The sequence below is a fragment of the Lissotriton vulgaris genome, chromosome 5 (genome assembly GCF_964263255.1).
Source record: "Lissotriton vulgaris chromosome 5, aLisVul1.2, whole genome shotgun sequence".
NCBI lineage: Eukaryota > Metazoa > Chordata > Amphibia > Caudata > Salamandridae > Lissotriton > Lissotriton vulgaris.
Window position 1 is genome coordinate 778,177,398 of NC_141693.1, and position 23,054 is coordinate 778,200,451.

The 23,054-nt window shown below is 42.3% G+C and overlaps 1 protein-coding gene across 1 annotated transcript in view; it reads left to right on the top strand.

Moving 5' to 3' along the window:
* Positions 1-765: 765 nt before the first annotated feature.
* Positions 766-23,054, top strand: part of LOC147711541 (glutathione peroxidase 3-like) — a 106,078-nt gene continuing 83,789 nt past the window's right edge. The window contains exons 1-3 of the mRNA XM_086922248.1: positions 766-939; positions 1,313-1,483; positions 10,921-11,014. Of these exons, the coding sequence (XP_086778374.1) occupies positions 10,942-11,014 (73 nt within the window). The 5' untranslated portion in view covers positions 766-939; positions 1,313-1,483; positions 10,921-10,941. The remainder of the gene's footprint in view (positions 940-1,312; positions 1,484-10,920; positions 11,015-23,054) is intronic.

Sequence of the window (23,054 nt, forward strand, 5' to 3'; positions counted from 1 at the left end):
GCCTATAGGCTCACATTCATACAACATAGGTAAAAAGGCTTGTCACTGTAGTCATTACAAATGGTATGCTGCCACCAGGGCGGTAAACAGTGAAGCCAGTGGCAGCAGTTTATCTGTCACTATCCAGCCACACTTTAAGCACCCCTCCAGGTTTAGTGCACATCCTAAACCTATTGTCAGGCGGAGGCCTAGGCCTTCACCTACAAACTAGATTAGTATGCGGTGAAGCCAAAAATACAAAAAACAAGATTCTCGCACCTCTTGGAGGCAGGGCAGAGGACACGACTGTACATCAGGCAGGAGACATGTCCGTCCCAACAAACACAAATTACTTCACAAAAAATGGAATTCATTTCTCAGGCCCTGCCCTTTTACAATCTGAAAACATTAACAAATGGTCACTATTGTACTCCAAGATAATATGCAGCAACTCCTTTTGATCATACAGTGGTAGCTGAGATCGTGGAGCAAAATGTTTTGCAGGTGGAAATTAAACCACGATCCTGTGGGGGGTAAAATGGACGAAGGCAATGGTTTTAAGTGAAATTTGACAAAGGGGAGTCGCCCTTTGGACAAAGAGCCATTGGCACTGAAACAAGAGAAGTGCAGACCTGCACATGATCTGCAAATGCACACCCCCACCCAGCTGCCCTCCTCCCAAAGCCGCCATTGTGAAATGGATTTGCATAGCACTGCAGCCCGGGGATAACGGAGGCACCGAGGCAGAGAATCTGCTGAGCCCTAACAAAGAGGCGCACTTGAAAAGGAGCGGGCTTCGAGAGCAGGCCCCGGCGCTGCTCTGTGAATTATGAGCGGAGGCTAAAGTTAGCTGCGCGGGGTCTGTTTTCATTAATCAAAACAGAAGGCTGGGATGCAGATGATCGCCGGGTTCAGAACATAGGAAGGCGCCGAGAGATACAAACATAATTCTTTCGCAAGGTGAACGGGCACTGGGGCACCGGGGTGAGGGGCTCGTTTTAACCCTGAACTGCAGCTCTTCGAAAAGTTAGAACTAAACTTAAAGGAATGCATTCATACCCCGACGAATGGCAGGAATGTGTTAAATGGTGTCGATAGGAAAAGGAGAAACCCAAACAGAATTCAGGTTACAAAATCGGGCTGGAGTGTATTTTCTGTTAACAGATGTGTCGCAATAGAAATTAGATGTGTTTGTTGCCTGAACACTGTGAGAGCCAAAGACGACAAAGTGGACCCAGAATTATTTACTACTTATCCTAATTTCTTGCGTGGGTGGTTTCTGAGGGACACGCCATACACTGGCAGTGACAGCAGTGTCCTATGTCGTTGACAGGTTCTCATCCTCCTTGGGAGCGCGTGCTGGCGCGTGGCGGCGATGACGCGGTCCGTCCACGAGTTTACCGTCAAAGGCCTCCTGGGCCAAGATGTCTGCCTCGACAGGTACGGGGGCGTCGTGCTGCTGGTCACCAACCTGGCAACTTTCTGAGGGTCCACTCTGGAGCAGGTAAGAGACGGTTCTAAAACACAAGGCGGAATGAATGGCACATTAGTGTGAAAGCAAGTGGCGTTTACGTTATGGGCGATGCTCTTGTGGTTAAAGACGATAAAGATTTTTTTAGCTGATAGGTTTTTGTGTGTATACTATTTTATCTTTAACGACTGTAACCATTTCACCAAAACGAATCACTCTATTAGAATAGCTACATGAGATGTAATGGTAACGTTGAAACTCGCACTGCCTTTTGGGTAGGGATGCTGGAAGCTCAGGCCACAACTGTTATTGAGTTAAATATCACAAATACACGCCCCCCGCCACCGATTATCAACCTTTTCCTAGGAATAAGATTAATAGATAACAAATAATAGTGCTGAGAACTGCATAGTAGTCACCCTCGTTATGTGAGTGACAGAGTTATGATTAGCATGCATAAAAAAGCACAATCAAAAGAAAGAAGAGGGGTAATTTTACTGAGACGGGGCCTCATGTGGAGTACTGTGTCCCAGCTTCATGGTCTCTCATGGATTTCAGAGGAGGAGCACAGCAGTTGGTACACAACGAGGCGTTCCTAGGAGCTCGGGGCAGCACAATCAAATATTGGCCTTGCCTCCTCAGGGGAAACAACCATTACATCGCAACTTTTACAACGCACTTCTATTACAACGCAACTTTTACAATGCTGGATCAATTACATCGCATGCCTTTACAACGCATGACATTACATAGCAGATTCTATTACAACGCATGTTATTACAACGTAAGTATAGGTAAGTATATAATTTTTTTTAATTTTATTTAATAATATTTAATTAATTTAATTAATATTAATAATAAATAAATATATTAATTTATGTTTTTTATATTATAAATTAAATATATTAATTTAAGTAATTTTTAAAAATAAGTATGAGTATAGGAGTATATGTTTTGGGGTACTGAGGTATATGTTTTGGGGTATAGGGGTATTTTTAGGTTTTAGGGCTGGGTTTGGGTTTTGGGGTATAGGGGTATTTTTAGGTTTTAGGGCTGGGTTTGGGTTTTGGGGTACAGGGGTATTTTTAGGTTTCAGGGTTGGGTTTGGGTTTTGGGGTACAGGGGTATTTTTAGGTTTTAGGGCCGGGTTTGGGTTTTGGGGTACAGGGGTATTTTTAGGTTTCAGGGCTGGGTTTGGGTTTTGGGGTACAGGGGTATTTTTAGGTTTTAGGGCTGGGTTTGGGTTTTGGGGTACAGGGGTATTTTTAGGTTTCAGGGCTGGGTTTGGGTTTTGGGGTACAGGGGTATTTTTAGGTTTTAGGGCTGGGTTTGGGTTTTGGGGTACAGGGGTATTTTTAGGTTTCAGGGCTGGGTTTGGGTTTTGGGGTACAGGGGTATTTTTAGGTTTCAGGGCTGAGTTTGGGTTTTGGGGTACAGGGGTATTTTTAGGTTTCAGGGCTGGGTTTGGGTTTTGGGGTACAGGGGTATTTTTTGGTTTCAGGGCTGGGTTTGGGTTTTGGGGTACAGGGGTATTTTTAGGTTTCTGGGCTGGGTTTGGGTTTTGGGGTACAGGGGTATTTTTAGGTTTCAGGGCTGGGTTTGGGTTTTGGGGTACAGGGGTATTTTTAGGTTTAAGGGCTGGGTTTGGGTTTTGGGGTACAGGTGTATTTTTAGGTTTTAGGGCTGGGTTTGGGTTTTGGGGTACAGGGGTATTTTTAGGTTTAAGGGCTGGGTTTGGGTTTTGGGGTACAGGTGTATTTTTAGGTTTTAGGGCTGGGTTTGGGTTTTGGGGTACAGGGGTATTTTTTGGGTTTAGTTTTAAAATAAATCTTTTAATTTAATTAAAAAAATTAATTTTAATAATGTTATTATTTTTAAAAAATAGTTCTTTATTATTAATAGTTCTTTTTAAATTAAACTTAAAGTAATATATGTACAAAATAATTATTTAAAAATAATTTAATGTATTTAATAAATTAAATTTAAATGAATTACATTTTTTTAAAAAGTAATATACTTACCTATACTTACATTGTAATGGCATGCATTGTAATAGCATCTGCTATGTAATGTCATGCGTTGTAACGCCATGCGATGTAATGGATCCTGCGTTGTACAAAATGCGTTGTAACAGAGTGCGTTGTAATATTTCGCGTTGTAACGTCATAGATCCCTCCTCAGATATATGACTGTAGCTAGACTATGGGGGCCGAGTATCGGCTCTATGCTGGAGTCTCACCAGTCAGATATGCTTGGTAGCAGTGTACTTACTTGCAGAGAGCTACATGAAGTCATAATGGTTCACACACAAATCATTCAAAACACAACAATGGGAAATGAACTGCAAGAATTACTGTAGTACATAAGCCTTCAAGAGTCAATATGGCTAGTATACAAAAAGAGAAATGGCAACCCACCTACAAATAAAACCCGCTCTAAAAATAGACTTGTAAATCTAATACAGAAACACACAAACGTAATACAATGGAAATATATATATATATATATATATATATTTCTTTTGTTTTTTAAAGCATATAGACACGTTCTCAAAACAGTAATTCAAGCAAAAATCTATATAGCACGTCTCACCCCCACAAACAAACTAAAAATGTGTAACTCCAAACAAACTACAAGCACACCACTAGTATACTGCAAACCATCCTAGGAAACATTAAAACCTTTAAAATACATATGTAATCAGCCTTACGCAGCACCAGAATCCATCAAATGAGCATCACCTCAAACTGCTCAACTAATTATCACAACTTAATGCTACCTTAAATGATACATATAGATCAGATATATGAATTTACAGGTTGACCAGGCCATCTGTTCCTGTACACACAGTATATTTACACGTCATTCACCAGATATAATAATGAGAGAAAAAACATATTTCACAGATTCAATTTCAACTTTTGTTTAGTGTCTGAATTGCTGTAGCACAGGTGCCGATGCACATTTCGGTCTAAAGTGGTCAGCTGACCACACACCTTCTTCAGGGCGCACAAAGATGTTTCAACAATGACTAAAAACAGAGAAAAGGGGAGGGGTGGCAGCCTAACAGTTCTATAAAAATACAAAGAAAACCCATATTATTAAAATACTCTTCACGTTTATGTAAATACCTCTTCTAAATCAAACATACAAAACAATGAAAAGGACAAAGGAGAACACCGCATGGAAACACTTACAGACCCAAATTGTGCTCTCAGGAATCAAGTGCATTAAAAACCAGTGTCCACTACCGGACACATCAGATCAATTCCAACACCTCTTTTAACGGTTCTATTGTGTCTTAGGATGGTATGCAAGGTATGAGTGGAATGTGGGTAGTTTGAGTATGTGAAGTTATACATTTTTTCTTTGTTGGGGGAGATGGTCTACATATATTTATGTTTGAATTACTGTTTTGAAAACTATTCTATATGCTTTAAAAACAAAAGAAAGATAGATTTTTCCATTGTATAAAGTTTGTGTGTTTCTGTATTTGATTTACAACTCTATTTTTAGAGCGTGTTTTTGTAGGTGGGATGCCATTTCTCTTTTTGCTTAGTTTTTCCTTCTCCCTCTCCAAAATCAGTTCCTTTTTAGGGAACCCCTTTACTTATATTATGTCTGGTATAATCAGGGTGGGGCTGTCCTGTGTGCCTAGAGACGAAAAGCACATTTAGGAGCATATTTACAAGATAAGAATGCAGCACAGCGCTGCAAGCCACCTTGCTGCGCTGAACTGCGTCACTGGGGAAAGTGCCGGGATGTATCGTATTTACAACAATATGACAAATCCCTGTGCTTTCCTCTGTGCTGGTGCACAATAGGCTGCGTAGCACCAAAGCAGGCCCCCTTGCACCGCAGGATGATTATTTTTGTGCAGGAAGGGACACCTTCCTGCACAAAAACAATCATTGATGGCGTTTTCCTCCTTCTGTGTGGGCAGCAGAATGCAGCACATATAGAAAGAGGACAAAAAGTGGAGAAAAAAAGGTATTTGTCCCTGTTACTTACACCACTTTGACGCCTCCCATGGGGAGGCATTCAAATCTGACGCGTTCCCAGGTTTACGAAATCTTGAAAATCTGAGAATGTGTAAGAATCCATGGGTGTTGCTTGGGAATGCCCCTTTCACACAGAGTAATGCATGAACGGGAGCCCTACTTACAAGGCCATGGAAAGCCACACAGGGTGGCTTTGAGTGGCCTTGTAAATATGGACCAGCACATTGCGCCATCAGAGCTTAAAAAAAGTGACACTCTGGTAGCGCAAGGGACTTGTAAATAAGCCCCCTTTTTTTGCAATTTTTATTGCACAGACCTGGCCCAAGTGATTTGAGTGCTTTACAACAGATCCAGACTACACTACATATTTATTTCATTGCTTTAGGCACTCTGGGATATGGCAATTTGACCAGAATCACAAGATGATGAGCCAAAGCTGGAATTCTCACCTAGTCACAAAGTCAGCACCTCAATCCACCTCTCCACCCATGTGAAGCATATAGTAATGAATGCATCTATTATTGTTATATAGCACCAAACACAGTTAGTAGAATGAAACGTGTTTCTCACAAGGGCCCTCAGGTACTAAAGGTTTGAGTGAGCACTCATGCATTTACCTATCATTTTAAAGGCAGACTGGACTAGTGCTAAATTGTGTTGCATCACACAAGCATCCCTGCTTACTTTCATGAATGAGGGGCAAGGAGCTTAACTTTGATGCGATTCACGTTTTGTCCGACTCTATTCATATTTCTTCAGGGGTGTGACACAGACAAAAACTAAGCATTGGGAATGTGAGTAGGTCTGATTATAAATTAAGGGGCCTTTTGTGTCATTGATGGGTTTAGGCAGTCAATAAGTCATCATGCATGCACTCTGTCATTCATCTTTGCAGTCATTCCTCTTATTATCCATCAAGTAACTCATTCTACCATTCTCCCTCTCACACCTCAATAAAACACTCTCAAACTAGCAATATATGCAAAATAAATTCAAATAATATAAGAATGGGAAAAAAGCATGCTGCTGTCTAATCACAGTGGTAATATGGACATAATAACATAACTAATCATAGCAGCTTGTGTCCATCTTGCAATAGTATTGTACATAGTTTATTGTTGTAAAGTTCCATCATGGGCGCCCTGTTTGAAAACAAAGTGTTGGCCACCATGGCATAGTAAAATAATGATACACAATGGACAACAGCCTTCCATAATGGTCGTCTGGTTCAGGGAAAGTGAAAACGCAGGACCTGGCGCACTGCAGATAAAAAATGTAAATAAAAAAAGGAGAAGCAGATAATTTAAAGCGAAACTATAGAACAAGAAAACTGAAAAATAAAAGAATGATTAACCTGCCCTAGTGCTGTAGCACACTAATATTAAGATGGTTGTGCGCATGATCTGAAAATAACAGGTGAATGAATCCAGGCACAATGGATTCCGTATTTCAGTGACTTGTCCAGCCGGACAGTGGTCAGCAAGTATATTTCATAACAAAAATTAGAAAGAATATCCTTCAACAGTCTCACGGTGTGGGGCACAAGCCTGTACCTCAATTACACATAGACACTTTGTCACTTCTTATGAAATATACTTGCTGACCACTGTCCGGCTGGACAAGTCACTGAAATACGGAATCCATTGTGTCTGTATTCATTCATTTGATTCATCCTGTGTTGCATGGGACCGCTGTTGTTTTAAAAAAATTGCTCCCTGAGGTCCTTTGCTGATTCACTTGGGGTCCCTTGTTGTTTTGAAACATGATCTGAAAATGACATAATTCACAGAACAAGACAGCCAATTACTGATGTGGGCTGAACCATTACCGGATACAGTACACTGTCATAGATGGAAGCAGAGTGTGAATGGCACTCATACAGACCAAAAGCTGATGCGAGCTGACCGAAAAGCCCTCTGTGTCTATATGGATGTATGTATTTAACTTTTTTTTAATTATAAGAATCTGGCAGACTGCTAAGCCTGTCAGGCCTTGCAGAGAGATTCTAGCAAGAAACATTACAGGGCAGTTCTACCCATTGGGTTTGGCAAATGTGGCAACCAATTGCTAAGACCTTTTGTACAAAGGTGAGCTGTGAGATATCATGTTACAAAATACCTGACTGCAGGCTTTAAAACAGTGCAAAAACAACAAGCCCATAAAGACCTACGGGCTTTAAGATATGTGCTACATGGTAAACACAAATTGGTAAGGCCAATAAGTCTCACTTTTGGAACCTTCGGGCTTTGCTAATCATTTGAAAATGCTGTCCTGCATCACCAAAGGACAAAAACAAAGAAGATAAATAGTGTGATGACAATGCTATGTAAACGCTTGCATGCATGGTGTTTTATGCACAAACAAGCATCACCATGCACATGTTCAACTATTAAATCACGTGGGCACAGATTTGAGATTGTTTGTAAATATAAAAAAAATGAAATCGAAGTTGCACTAAAGCCTTTTTCAAGGAGGATGGACCAGCAGCAATTAGATGCCTGGCCCTCCCAGAAAAATAATATGTTACAAAAAAAGACGGAAGGTGTCAGGGGCAATGGACGAGCAGGTGACGGTTTGAATAAAACAAAAGTAAAGTTGGGAAGAGGGGAGTAGCAGCACGTGAGGGAGACAATACCAGACATGGTGGGGGTGGAGCACAGGAAAGGCAGAGCAACATAGGAGGCTACAGGAGAATTCCACGAGGGGGAGAGCAACATTTAGTATGTGGAAAGGGTGAGAAGTACAGAGGGAAAGAGCTAGAAAATACAAGAACTATTTTGGAGTGCTCAACCAATAAAGAAAAAAACGGCTCCCTAAAAGTGAGCAGTGGAAGGCTTCAAGTCAGCCAATCAAAAGGATAGTAAAGAAGTTATGCTCCAGTGGAGGGATAAATACAAGAAGAGGAAGTCAAGCCATTGAATAGGAAGCAAACAAATGAAAGTGATATTAAAGCCAACCAATGGTAAACAATGGGCGGGGCTCTAAGTTCACAATTGGTCTTTCCCAATTAGCCAATTTATGTTGTCTAGTAGGTGAGACATCATAAATCAGGCCTTCTGCCTTTGTCATACATTTTCACAAATGACCAGACCAGACCAGACATATGGCATCGGGAATACCTTTCCCCAGTGAACCAAGCAGATATATAACTGTTATCATATGGTTGTCATCATAACAGACTCAGACTCGGGCCTAATGTATTGAGTATACACAGTTACAGTTTGCAAAGCAAAATTCCAACTCTCCTAGTAGGGTCTAACAAGGATTCTCACTATGTAAATCTTCTATACCCAAGGCCACTGGAATTATGCGGTAGGAGAGGGCTAAATTATGTGGCAGGGTTGACTAAATTATGTGCAAAGCCACTGGAATTATGCAATTGGGCAGCTGCAGTGATTTTCACATAATTGTGGATTTGCCACTTTTGGCACATAATCCATCACCTGTTGCATAATCTGCAGATTTTAATTAAAAAAATAATTTGTTTCTATCTCAAACTGATCAAAGCTACTAAAAACCATGGACGTGTTTTGTAGAGAAGTGAAAGGTCCTTTCCAAGGTTTGACTGGTCACCTTTCTGTTTCTTATTCCTATATTTAGGCGTTAAACTGATAGCAAAGAGATGCAACCTATGCCTAGAGAGAGTTAACAACTGTGAAAATGACAAAATAATGAAATAATACTATGACTCATTATGCTGCATAATTTGCCTTTTCTTGCCGCATAATTTAGGCACCCCCTGCCACATAATTTGGCCGTCCCATACCCCTTAATTCCAGTGGCCCTGATTATGTAGCAAGAAAAGGCAAATTATGCAGCATAATGCAGCACATTTCCTGATACGATTCCTTCATTATTTTGTCATGTTTACACTTGTTAACACTGTCTGGGAATAGGTTGCACCTCAGTTTGATACACAAGCACAGAAATAAGCAATAGAAAGGTGACCAGTCAACCTTTGTTAAGGACCTTCCAGTGCACGGCAACACGTGCCGCTGCGAATTTAGCAACTTTTGAACATTTGAGCTGGAAACAATTTTTTGCAATAATATCAACAGATTATGCAGCAGATGATGGATTATGCCTCACAATCGCATAATTGCAGTGGCCTTGTCCATACCCATGGTTTTTCCAGAAGGGGTAACCATTACCAAACACATTGTCTGCCAAAATACTTATCTGTAGGCTTTAATAGAGTAATACCAATCCACCCCTAATTGTATATTGACTTTAACATACGCTTTTCACAATAAATCTATCAGACCTATTGCCTTTATCATAATAGATCATAGCAAACAACCAGACCTAAAAAATTATCACAGAGTAAATCTTCTATATCCATGGATTGTCACAGAGGGTAATCAGTATCAAAACCATTGCCTACTACAGTAATCTGTGAGATTTCATGTAACAAAATAATTCTCTGCAGGCTTCCATGCAGAGTAATACCATTCCACCCTTAAATAGATTGATGTTAACATATGCTTTTCACAATAAATATGCCTGGCATACTGCCATTATCATAACATTTCGTAATAAACAGATCAAGCCTATGGGCATAATCTTTGACTTTTCACAACAACAATCTCTGCCCTGCTGTATAAATAGAAGGTTTACCACAAGCCAAAACATGCAGTGTAAGCACTGATTTTATTTGAAGCAACTAACGTTGGCCAAATCAGACCTTGTACTGAGGAACGAACATATGAGTGGAGCCTAAGCAGCTCTCAGTAGTGCTCTGAAAGCTCTTTTTTGTAGAACGCATAAGTTTTGGTAACAACTGTTAGCTATTTCCCCACGTGCTTGCCACATAGATATTTCACTAAATTGTTAGAATGAATGTGGGTCTTCAAAGAACATCCATTGTACTTAGATAGAGAACATTTTTTCGTAGGTTTCCATTTTTAACCCCTTCAGTGCTGATGACGAGCCCAGGCTCGTCATGCAGCACGGTGCTCGTGTGCTTATGACGAGCCTGGGCTCGTCATGAGCCGTGGAACGCTCACAGGCGGGGCTAATTCCCCCGCTGTGCTGAGCGTTCCATTGCGCGGGCGGGTTCATGATGAGCCCAGGCTCGTCATGAGCACACGAGCACCGTGCTGCATGACGAGCCTGGGCTCGTTACGAGCACAGCGGCGCCGTGCGTGGCCCCCCTCCCCCCCGCACCGCGTGGAAATTAGCCCCGCAGTGAAAGGGTTAAACTCTGTTGAAAAATATATTTGCATCACTGATGGGCAGGAATCAAAACAACAACAGCACATCATCCAATGCAAGTCAAGTTTTTTTTACTAGAATTCAACCAAACCCATGTTTCTTTGGGATCGTAACTTTGCAGAAGGGCGTAGCAAATTGACATTACTAATCTGCATCACTTTTATGCTTTGAATAACTTTCAGATACTAAGACGGCATTTGTTATTTTCAGAGATGTTAACTCTGTAAAATAAATGCACTCTTTTATCTTTGCCAGTTTCCTTTGCTGAATAGACTGATGACCACCTTCAAGGATGCTTCCTTCTCAGTTCTAGGCTTTCCTTGCAACCAGTTTGGACTCCAGTCACCAGGTACGTGGGTGAAAATGTGCAGTTATCTCACACACAGAGATTAACAAAATGACCCATACAGATTTTGTACTTATGTTATTTTAAATTGGAGAGCGCAGCTAATCACCAGTGAGGGTATCAAGGCATATAATAGGGCACACCTGAGTGGGGAGGAGGAGATCCTGCCTGTTTCGTCTGGAAAAGCCATGTCTTGAGGTTTCTTTAGAAGTCCATGAGGGAGGGAAAGCTTCTGAGGTGTTTCTGGAAGGTGCTCCAGGTCCTGTCTGTGAGGTATAAGAAGGAATGTCCTCTGCTTCTGGTCTAATTGATGCGAGGGAGGTGTACTCTTGCCTGGGACGCAGATCGAAGGGGTCTGGTGGGTTGGTAGAAATTGAGGCGGTGGTTGAGGTAATCTGGACCATTGTTTTGGAGAGCTTTTAAAGCGTGGGTGAGTAGCTTGAACTTACAACTTTCCTGGACTGGGAGCCAGTGGAGATTGCTGAGGAGTGGAGAGAAGTGGTTATTTCACTGGGTGTTCAAGATAAGTCTGGCAGCAGCGTTCTGGGTGGTTTGGAATCAGCATAGGACATGGGCAGGTATTCTGATCATTTTCGTAATCTTAGTTTACTTGTGATAGGAGACTGGGGGACCGTCGTCAGGTGTTCAGTGAGATCTACTTGAAAAACTTGCATAGCATTCGCAGGATGTGGAGGCATGTTGAGAAGTCAGCATTGATCTGTCTGCCCATGGTGAGTTTGGTGTCTGTGTTTCTTTGCATGGTCCATAGGGGTGGGTGGGTGGCGGTCCAAATTCAGAGGGCCATCAAGAGGCACCCCCGGGGGATAGTTGGTGCTGAAGATTATGTCTTCAGTTTGGTCAGTGTTGAGCTGGTGACAGTTGTTTTTCATCCGAGCAACAAAGTTGCTCATCCAGTTAGCGAAGTTTGCATTGGCGGTGCTGGTTGAGTCAGTAAGGGAGGGGATGAAATGTGTGTCATCGGCAGAGTATGCTATGTTGATGCTGTGGGCTTTAACAATGTCCGCAAGAGGTGTCATGTAGATGTTGAAGAGTGTTGGGTTGAGCGACGATCCTTGAGGGACTCCGCCGATGAGCTTTTTGGGTTGTGAGGTGTGGGCAGTGAGTCTAACTCATTGAGTTCTGTTCATATTGAAGGAGGATACCTACTTGAGGGCCGGTCCACAGATACCCAGGTGCTGAAGCTTTCTGATGAGTGACTTGTGGGAGACCATATCAAAAACTGCAGAGAGGTCGAGGAGGATGAGTGCGGCCATTTCTCTTCCGTCAGAAATGCTTCTTATATCATCAGTGGTCACAATGAGGGCTGTCTCTGTGCTGTGGGTTGTGCAAAAGAATGTTTGAGAGCTGTCAAGGAGTAGATGGAGTTCTAGGTGGCTTGAGAGTTGAGTATTGATGGCATTTTCAATTACTTTAGCTGGAAAAGGCAGGCGATTGACGGGTCTGTAGCTGTTGAGGGTTTTAGGGTCCGCTGTTGGTTTCTTCAATAGGGCGTTGACGTCTGAATTTTTCCAGCAAGACAGTAAGGTGGCAGTGGTTATGGAGTTGTGGATGATAACTGTGAGCATGGGGGAGATGGTGGTTCTTCCAAGGTTTTATATGAAGTAGGGGCATGATCTGAGGGGGCTCCTGAGTGGACGGTATTTGTCAGGGGGTGGTTTCTTCATTGGAGTGGGGCTTCCAGTTGCTTACCTGCTGTTTGGCGATGAAGGAGGTGTTCAGCTGGTCTGGGGAGTTCGTGTCAATAAGCTGTGAGTCTAATGGGTTCTAGATCTTGGCAATCTTCTTCGTAAAAGTTTTTAGAAGTTGTTACTGAGTGCTTGAGAAGGGATGCTTTTGTTGTTGACACCTGCGGTACTGGAGAACTCATTGACAATGGTGAAGGGTTCTTAGCCATTGTTGGAGCTGGCTTGGAGTCCGGGAGTTAGGGACTTTTTCAGATAAGCCACACTTGACTAATACTGGCAGGGATTGCATTGTATAGGTAGGTACTGTGAGGGTAACCCACCCTTGACTAAGACTATGGCAAGGAAGTTATTGTGCAGATAGGGCATACTTGACCAAGACCAAGGCAGGAATCGCAGTCATTGATTAATACTATTGCAGGGATGGTATAGTTTGGGTAGGACACTCAACTAATACCATGGCAGGGGTGTTGTTGTACTCGTGGTCCAGACTAGATAAGCTGGCATTCTGCCAGTTCTGCACGGAGCTGAAAGGTAGGAGTCTTCACTCAAAGCTGAATAGACTGCCCAACCAACCCACACAGCATCCGTCCCAGCTGCAGTCTCTATTCCTCACAACAGCCCTCGTCATGTATGACAGCTTACCATCTTCATCCATGCCTCTTGTGCACACCACAAGTGTCTCCAATCACAAGGCCACATTGAATTAGTGTAGCTGCACACATAACCTTGTATGGCGCACTGTCAAGTACACTAGGAAGGAGCATGAAGTGTGGAGAGGAGGACTGAGCTGTGGTGTATCACTACTGAATTCAGATATTATCAAAAGAAATATCGTATTTCAAAAATGAAGTTTGCCTTTGAAAGGAGAACAATCTTCTGTACTTGTCTTTTACACTCATGCTTGAGATTTTGACGCATAATATTTAAAGATTTAAGTGTGTTTCAGCCATCCAGGTGGGTTTACCTACTCTCATTCAAAAGATGGTAGACCTGCGAATGAGTACATTCGTAGTAAGATAGTTCCACTGATGCACAGAAGCACTGTAAATATCCATTAAAATTATGTTGTTCCTGCAGAGAGTTCTGGTGTGTTGTCAATATTGGCTTTCCATTTATTCCAGATGCCTCCGTGTGTTGTACTGTCCTATTAACAGTATAACGCCCATGTAGAGACCAGTGTCACTTTGAACATATGGACTGCATAGCAAGTGCTTATGCAATTTCTAATTTTCACTTAAATAAAACATCTCTTGTCAAATGGTACCAATGTGTTCTTGTTGTGTGAGGTGTACGGTTTTCTCACACATAGCCGCGTGATTCCCTGATATGGACAAGTAATGCTCCTTACTCATGAGTACTGTGGTAGACTGAAACATTGGTATTTTGCGTTACATCCAGTTTAGAACTCAATCAAAACCGATGGCTTCGTAGCCATTATATTTGAAATAATGTGCTGTAAAATAGACTGTTTGCCCCCATTTTTTTCACAGTATCTTCAGTGGATACTCGTCAAAATATTCTTGGGGTCTGGCTCACCACACTTTTTTACTTGAGGCATTGCAGGGATGTTGTGGCAGTTTTTGCCAGTGCTGCTCTTGGTTCCTAGTCAGGTTCTACAAAGGTCCAGAAATTGACAGCTTGTTCGAAAGCCAGAAAATTAGCATTCATGCAAAAATAAATTGGAGCCTGATGTAAAAAGGACAGGGCCATGACTCAATGCACCCTGTCCCTTTTTTGCACTGTGTTGGGGCAGTGCAAAAGGGCTTTAAAAGCAGTGAAAAGATAAAAAATAATAAATAAAATGATAATAACTTTGTTATTATAATTTACATTTTGGTAGCTGCGGGCTGGGTTAGGGCGGGGCTAGGGTCACAGGAGGCGGAGTGGTGGGCACGCTCTAAGTGTACATGGCTCTCTTGGGCTGGAAAGTCATGCACACTTTGCATGTTCCCCACTAAGCTGCATTACACAGCCTAGTAAGAAAAATGCCCATAATATGGCCCATTGTGGGATAGTATTACTGAAATATTTTGACTTTTTTAAACTTGTTAGCACCATCTGGGCATTAGTTGTACCTCAGTAGTACTAGTAAAATACCCAAATATAGCAATTAGCAACAGAAAGGTGACCAGTTAACCTTTGCAAAGGACCTTCCATTGCGTTGCAACATGTATTGCTGTGGTTTAGTAACTTTTGAACTGTGAGCTAAGAGCACATTTTTGTTTGTTAAAATCTACAGATTATGTGGCAGATGATGGGATATGTGGCAAATGGGACAAATGTATAAGTATTTCCAATATCGCTGCGGCCTCACAATCACATAATTCCAGTGGCCCTGGCAAATGTTTGTTAATGGCCCTGAACCCGAACTATAGGTCCGAGCTGTAGGCAGGGGCCTTTAATGACTGGTATAGCCAGATGCAGAAGGGCTATCAGAAAAAAGGGAGAAACAGAAATACAAAGTATGGAATGTTGAAGCAGAAGGCTTGTACCAGACATTATTGGCCCGAAGAGGCTGTAATGTCTTCTGCGGCGCTCTCAACGTTCCAAAGATTTAATATAGGTTACAGAACTGGTTAGGTGATTCTGTCCTATGAATGGCTGCAAGAGGGTATAGATTGTTTTAGACCAGAAAGTATAAATCACCCATCACAGACCTCAAGCACTATGAGTTTGAGGGCTCTGAGGGCACTTTAGTAATTTAAGATCCACTGTATTTTATATAGATTCCTATCCACTTTCAGACATGTTTCACAGAGTTCCATTGTTTGCAGCAACCAAGCATGAATCCAAGGGTCTTTTGAATAAAAACCTAGAAGTGGATCTTGGGGGGCGTGGCTTAGGCGTCGCCTAAGATGGTGGCGTAGCGGCGAGGCTCCGGCACCGACCTCAGATTCCCGTCATCTTTCGGTGTTCTACCAGCAGCTTTTCAGCAGGGAATTGCTGCCTGATGCCTTTCCAGTTGCGGTGAGCCCAGCGCTCTAACTAATTACAGGATTTACTGCTTCTTTGGCGCTCCCTCAGATGCGACTCGGCTTCCCGGGTCCCGACCGCGATTTTGTCCACGGCACAGCGCGTCTCCGCCTCTGAGGCGACATTTCCTGACTTCACGGATTTCTGCACCAACGGAGCGCATAACTTCTACTTCTACGATGAGGTGAGCCCAGCGCCCTCATTTAATTCAGTTTGCCTGCATTTCTGGCTCTTTCATAGTCGCGACTCGGATTTCCGTATTCCGGCCGCCATTTTGTTCCCAGAAACGCCCGTCTTTGATAAATAAAGCGCTGAGATGCCGTTTTTTCACTCCTGCTTTCCTCCTGCACTGTGGATGATATGTTAACTATTTTTCTTCCTTCTTTGGTCATTCCTCCTTTGCCATGGTTCGCCCCATGATCTGGATGCCTCAATGACTTTCCTGCCATATTCGATTCCTCGCCATTTTGTTGGTTTTCCCCCTCTTTTTGGCTTCACTTCCTCTCAGGTTTTTCATTGACTTTTCTCTCACTTTTTGACCTGTGGTGGCCAATGCTTCATTAACTTCAATTCTCTGTATTCCTTCATGGGGAAACTTCGTAATTTGAAACTTTTCACTAAGGTACCTACGTGCTCAGATTCTGATTCTCCCTCACAGGATATGGAAGGGGGTGCGATGTCCAAGGCAAAGATGCATCCAGGAGCAATTTTTAAATCTCATAATGGGAGTAAAGCTACCGACTACCTCAGCATCTTCTAAACGCCTCAAGAAAGATCCTCCCTCCCCAGAAAGTTCCTCTTCCTCCTCTTCTATGGTAACTCTATGAGTGTCTACTTTGCAGAAACTATTGCCAATGCAAAAAACTCTACTAAGGCCCTCTTTAACATCGTTAAAGAGTTTACTAATCCCACTACTCTGTCCGCCCCAGTTTCCCCTTCCCAAGCATTTAGTGAAGATTTATCAGATTTTGCAAAAAAAATTGCCAACATCACGGCAACTATTCTTCAGAATGGTACAGAGATTACTGAAGTCCCTACCACCTTCTGCACAAATGCATTCACTACTTTTAAACCACTCACCAAGGAGCATGCCCTGAATCTATTTTTGAAATGTAAATCAGGCTCACCATTGGATCCAGCCCCGGCCCTGATTATGAATGAAATTGCCCCGTTAGCTATTAACCCCCTGCTTGAAATCTGGAACTCCTCCTTATATTCAGGTGTTGTCCCCTCCGCTTGGAAACACGCACTGCTAATTCCCATTAAAAAAAAGCAGGTGTCGATCTAACCTGCCTGAGCAATTACCGACCGATCTCACTCCTACCCAAGCCAGCCAATGTGCTCGAGAAGGCGGTACAAGAGCAGCTGTCCAACTACCTTGAGTCAAACTCGCTGTTTCATGACTCTCAATCAGGATTTAGACTGGACTTCAGTACCGAGTCAGCTCTACTTGAAGTGTCTGAGTCGATTAGGGAGTGCACGGATAGGGGAGAGGAGGCCATGTTGGTCCTCCTTGACCTATCCGCAGCATTTGACACCATCTCCCATGACATACTACTCACTCGCTTGCAAGAGGTAGGAGTCGGAGGGACTCCCCTCGCTTGGGTTCAATCTTTCCTCATGGACAGATTTCAACAGGTGATGCTGGGCTCCTTCCTTTCTACCAAGAAACCATTGATTTAGGGAGTTCCACAAGGTTCTGCCCTCAGCCCGCTCCTATTCAATGTGTATCTAAAACCACTGGCAAAAGTGGTGGAATCCTGGGGTGCAGAGTAATTTTTTACGCTGACGACACTCAGCTGGTGTTCTCCTTCAGGGATAACTCCGAAAATTCATTTCACAACTTTCGCCACTGCATGGTGAATATTGCCGCCTGGATGTCCTCTAACAATCTAAAACTTAAAACAGATAAGACGGAAGTCCTATTTGTTAATCAGAAATCTCCCATTTCTCCCAGTCTCTGGTGGCCTACTGAACTAAATCCTCCTCCGGTACCAGTCCAAGCTGACCGTAACTTAGGCTTCCAATTTGATACTGCCCTCTCCTGCAAGACCCAAATTAACAAAGTCACCACGTCTTGCTTTGGAAAGCTCCGTATGATAAAACAAATCATTCCTTTTTTGCCATTAGACTCACGCAAGACAGTAGTCCATGCCCTCATGACCGCTCATTTGGACTACGCCAATAGTCTGTATGTCGGAGCCCTGGCGTATCTCATAAATCAACTACAGACAGTTCAGAACTCAGCTGCCAGGTTGATTTGCAACATCCCCTACCGTCACTCCATCTCACCTCATTTGATCAAACTTCATTGGCTCCCAGTGAGATTCCGCATTCAATATAAATCTCTGACCCTGGCTTTTAGAGCTCTTAATGATCGAGGCCCTATCTACCTGAGACTTAGAATGAAGTTCTCACATGCACCCCGAAACCATCTCCGCCTTATGATCTGCCCCCGTTTTCGCCTCGTACGAACGGGAGGAAGGGCCTTTGCAGTAGCCACTTCCAGACTGTGGAATCACCTTCCTATTGAACTGATATTCCTGACTTCAGAGCCTCTGTTTCGGAAAAAACTCAAGACCTGGCTCTTTTCCCTAATCTAATCTGCCCACTCCCTCCTGCATCCCTCTGAACCTTTCGAGATAATGTCTTCAGCGCCGGGACACCTCCGTCGGAGGTAGCTGTGCGCTCTACAAACTACTAAATAAATAATAATAATCCTTGGACTCTCGTGTCCTAATCCTTGAACAATCAACGGAATCTGTGCAAAACTCCTGTTCTCGTATCTCTTCCATGGAAACTGAAATTCTTCAACTGAAAAAGGCAAACCGAGGATTTGGAAAACAGAAATCGCAGGAATAACCTACGCCTTTATGGACTTCCTGAACTTTCGGAGGGATCCAACCCTACTGCCTTTTTCCAGTCTTTTCTTCCCAAAATTTTGGATACACTTGCCTTATCTTCTAACAATATACAGAGAGCCCATCGCTTAGGCCCTAGAGTGTCATCTAAACCTTGTGGGGTCATCATGTTGTTTCTACAATCCACAGATCTCCTACAGGTTCTTTCAGCCGCTAAGCTCAAAAAACAACTTATCTGGGAGGGTCATCGTCTTTATCTGTCACAAGATAATGCTAAAGTCACTGCTGATCGCCGCAAGAAATTCCTGGAAATGCGTCCACAATTGAGAGCTCTTAACACTAGTGGTCTTCTTCACCCATGTCTCTTCAAAGTGACTTACAAAGAGAAAACTACTTCCTATGAAGATCCTGCCGTTCTACAAGAGTTTCTTCGAAGACATGGGGCGGATGTGATGGACACTTCCAGAGTCACCTGATTGGACCTGATGGCGTTCTAGACTTGTGCATCCTAATTTGTTGTTTGTTCTCCTGATTATTGTTTTACCCTTTCTCTTGCCCTACGTTTAGAAATGTTTTATCATATCCCTTTTCCTTTTTTCTCATACTATATTTTTTCTACCCCTTTCTTACAGACTTTTCCTCACCTATCCTATCCCGGTGTGGTCACATTGTTCCTGTATATTGTTTCTCTACCGTTTTATAAGCAGAGGTTTGGTTGCCTGTTCTCGCTGTTGTCGTCGTCGTCTTTTGACGCCGTCACCCCTGTTTCACGTTTGTTTTCGTAAGTATGTTTTTCAGTCGTCTGTTTTGGACTTGTACTGTCTCTGTGTTCTTTATCTCTTTCTATTCCCTTTCTTATGCATCATTTCTCTTTCCTTCTTTTCCTTTGGGCTTGTACTGTCTTTTTGCTCTCTTATCTATTTCTCTTCTTTTTTCTTCTCCTCGCTGACTTTCTTCCTCTTTATTTTTTCCCCTTTCTTCTCTCCTCTCTTTTTCCCTATTCTACTCTTCCTCCTTCTCTTCTCTTATCCTCTTCTTCATCAACAATGACTTTGCATTTTTCCTTGTTCTTCTTTCCCTTAGCATTTAGCGAGCATGTTGTTGCTAGTAGTTTTCTTTTGCCGTTTCATTCCGTGGTACTATTTGGAATGTTAAAGGATTAATTAATCCAATTAAAAGGCAACGGGTGTTATCGCACTTAGCCAGACTCAAAGCTGATGTTGCCCTCCTCCAGGAGTCTCACCTCTCGGAGGCAGAGGCTTTAAAGCTTAAACGTTGTTGGGTGGGTCATGTTTTTTGCCCTCCCACTGTTGACAAGAAAAATGGAGTTTTGATTTTGTTTCACAAAAAGTTAAATATTTCTTCTTTTTCTCATGAATGTGATGCTCATGGCCGTTGGGTTATTGTTAAACTCCTTATAGATAATATTCCTCTTTTTCTTTTTAATGTGTATGCTCATACCGGAATCGATAGATCCTTTTGGCCCTCTATCTCTGACAAACTAGCCTCCCTCTCTGGTGATTACATTCTCTTTGGTGGTGATTGTAATCAAAATATGGACCCCTTCCTTGACCGTCATTCGAAAGTTAAGTTTGTACCCTCTAAGATGCACTCCCAATTTCTCAAAACTACTCAGAATAACGCTTTAGTTGATAGCTGGAGACTTTGTAATCCTGACCTCAGAGAGTATAGTTTTTTCTCCCCACCCCACCAATCCCAATCCCTCATTGATCATATTTTCCTCAGTAAATCTCTATCCCAACATGCCATCCGTTCCGAAATAGGCTCCATTTTAATTTCTGATCACGCCCCTGTCCTAGTTGACATAGATCTCCTTCCCTTTTCTCCTCATTCCGGCAGATGGAGATTCAACAACACCTTACTTCTTGACCCCACTTTTTGTTCTGAATTTTCTACTTTTGCCACTGAATTCTTCCTTCTCAATCAAACCCCTGACTCAGCCTTTGTTATGGTTTGGGATTCCTTCAAAGCAGCCTCTAGGGGTTTTATCATCAACTTTGTGGCTCGAGAGAAAAAACTCAGAGAGACCAAGTAGGCTCAAATTCTCACTGATATTAAATGCTTAGAACTTGCATATCACTCTTCCAAATCGGAAGCTTCTCTTAAAGAACTTATTGATGCCAAAATTTTCTTCAACAAATTCACAACCAATGCTGCCTCTAACCTCCTATTAAAATGTAATTCTCAATATTATGGTGGTAGAAATAAAATGGGGAAACTTCTTGCTAACTATTTAAAAATTAGGAAGGAACGTACCAAAATCGAATCTATTAAAACTTCCTCCGGTGAATCTCGATTTAAAGACAAAGATATTCTTCACAAATTTGTCGATTTTTACAAAACTCTTTATACCACGGAACACGTCCCAACTTCAACAGACCTACTTTCATACTTTCATTCCCTCGCTTCTCCTCCATCGTCTCATGTTAATTTTACTTCTTTGGAACTGGACATCTCGCTTTTTGAACTTTCCCACGCTGTTTCTAAACTACGTCACGGTAAGGCTTCCGGTCCAGATGGATTCACTATCGAATTTTATAGTCATTTCGCTACTCTTCTCCTACCAAAGCTCTTACTCTTATTCCAATCTTTTCTTGCCTCGGGTTCCTCGAGTGGTTCCTTTCAACAGGCCTTAATATGCTTAATCCCTAAAGAAGACAAATACCATTCTTTATGCAAGAATTTTCGCCTGATCTCTCTGGTTAACACCGACTATAAGATACTAGCTAAGATTTTAGCTCTACGAATGGATCCCCCCTGCCTGATTTACTCGGCCCTGAACAATCGGGTTTTGTCAAGGGCCGTCTCTCCTCAGATAATTCTTGAGTCTTCTTTAATATTCTTAGCAAAGCTTCATCTTTGGACCTTCCTTTCGCCGCTATCTCCCTAGATGCGGAGAAAGCTTTTGACAGGATTGGATGGGACTTTATGTTCCAGGCTCTCCTTTGGGCTGGCTTCCCTCCCAAATTTATTTCTATTATCTCTTTACTATATTCAAACCCCCAAGCTTCCATTTTTGTTAAGGGTATGACCTCGGACTATTTCTCTCTCCACAGAGGTGTTCGTCAGGGCTGCCCATTATCCCCTCTACTATTTGTTTTAGCCTTGGAACCCTTTCTTACAAAAATTCGTCAAGATGATACAATATCTGGTTTCCATTTTGGTTCTCGTCAAGTTAAACTTTCGGTTTACGCTGATGACATCCTTTTTTACTGCCTCGACCCTCTCTCCTCTCTTCCTTCTTTTCTTCAGCAAGTTACTTTCTTTTCTGCTGTATCTGGTTACCGCCTTAACGCGGGTAAATGTGAAATCCTTCCTTTGAATCCTCTTTGTCAGAAACATCTTTTTTCCCAATCTGGCTTCTCTTGGCAACCGCCCAAGATTAAATATCTAGGAGTTTGGTTTGCCCTTCTCTTATCTGACACTCTTAAATTCAATTTTGATTATATTTCTAAGAAAATGGAAGTAGCTATTACTCGTTGGCACCCACTCTTTTTGTCTTGGTGGAGTCGTCTCAATTCTATAAAAATGATGCTTTCCCCTCTTCTTCTTTATACTATTTCTATGATTCCACTGCGCATTCCGGTTTTTTACTTCAAAAAAATTGACTCTTTATTATTAAAATTCCTATGGAATGGTAAACGTCCTCGTATTGCTCTTGCCTCGTTACAAAGGGATAAAGCTCAGGCTGGTGCCCATTTTCCTGACTTTAGAGAATATCACCGAGCTTTTTCTCTCAAACAATCGATTCGCTGGCTTTCTTCTGATCTTCCTTTTCATCCTCCAATCTAGTTAAACATGGAATCCTCCTTTGTTTCTCCCTTCAACTTTCATGAAATTTTATCCTTTACGTCCAACCCAACTCGACTTCATACTCCCATCATTTCTCATTCTCATAAACTTCTTCTCCCTTTCTTATCTTCGTCTGACCCTTCCCTTCTTTCCACTCATGAACAACCTATCTGGTATAACTCGCAACTTAAGATTCGCAATCGTACTTTTTATTGGTCAACCTGGCACTCTCGTGGATTACGTTGGATCTCTCAACTTCTTTCTCTCGATACTCCTCTTTCCTTCTCAGACCTTCAATCTTCATTCTCCTTACCTCCTAGGGCTCGCTTACATTATGATTTGCTTTATCCTGCCCTCACTCTTTACCTCCAATCATTATCACCTTCCAACGATATTCCTCCAGCTCACAAATCTACTTCTTCTCTTTTGGAGCCTCTCCCTCTGCATCTTCCCTTTATAATTCCTTTCGATATAGGATTGATAGATTAAAAACCAAAATTGAAGTTGCATGGGAATCTGATCTCTTTCAAGATTGGTCGGTTCTTCTCTGGGATAGAATTTGGGTTAAACTTCATAAGACCTTTAGAGCTGCTCATACTACCCAAACTCTTTATTTTATTTACAATAGAATTTTATTTACTCCACTTGCCTTATCAAATTTTTCACCAGACACTCCTCCTACTTGTTGGT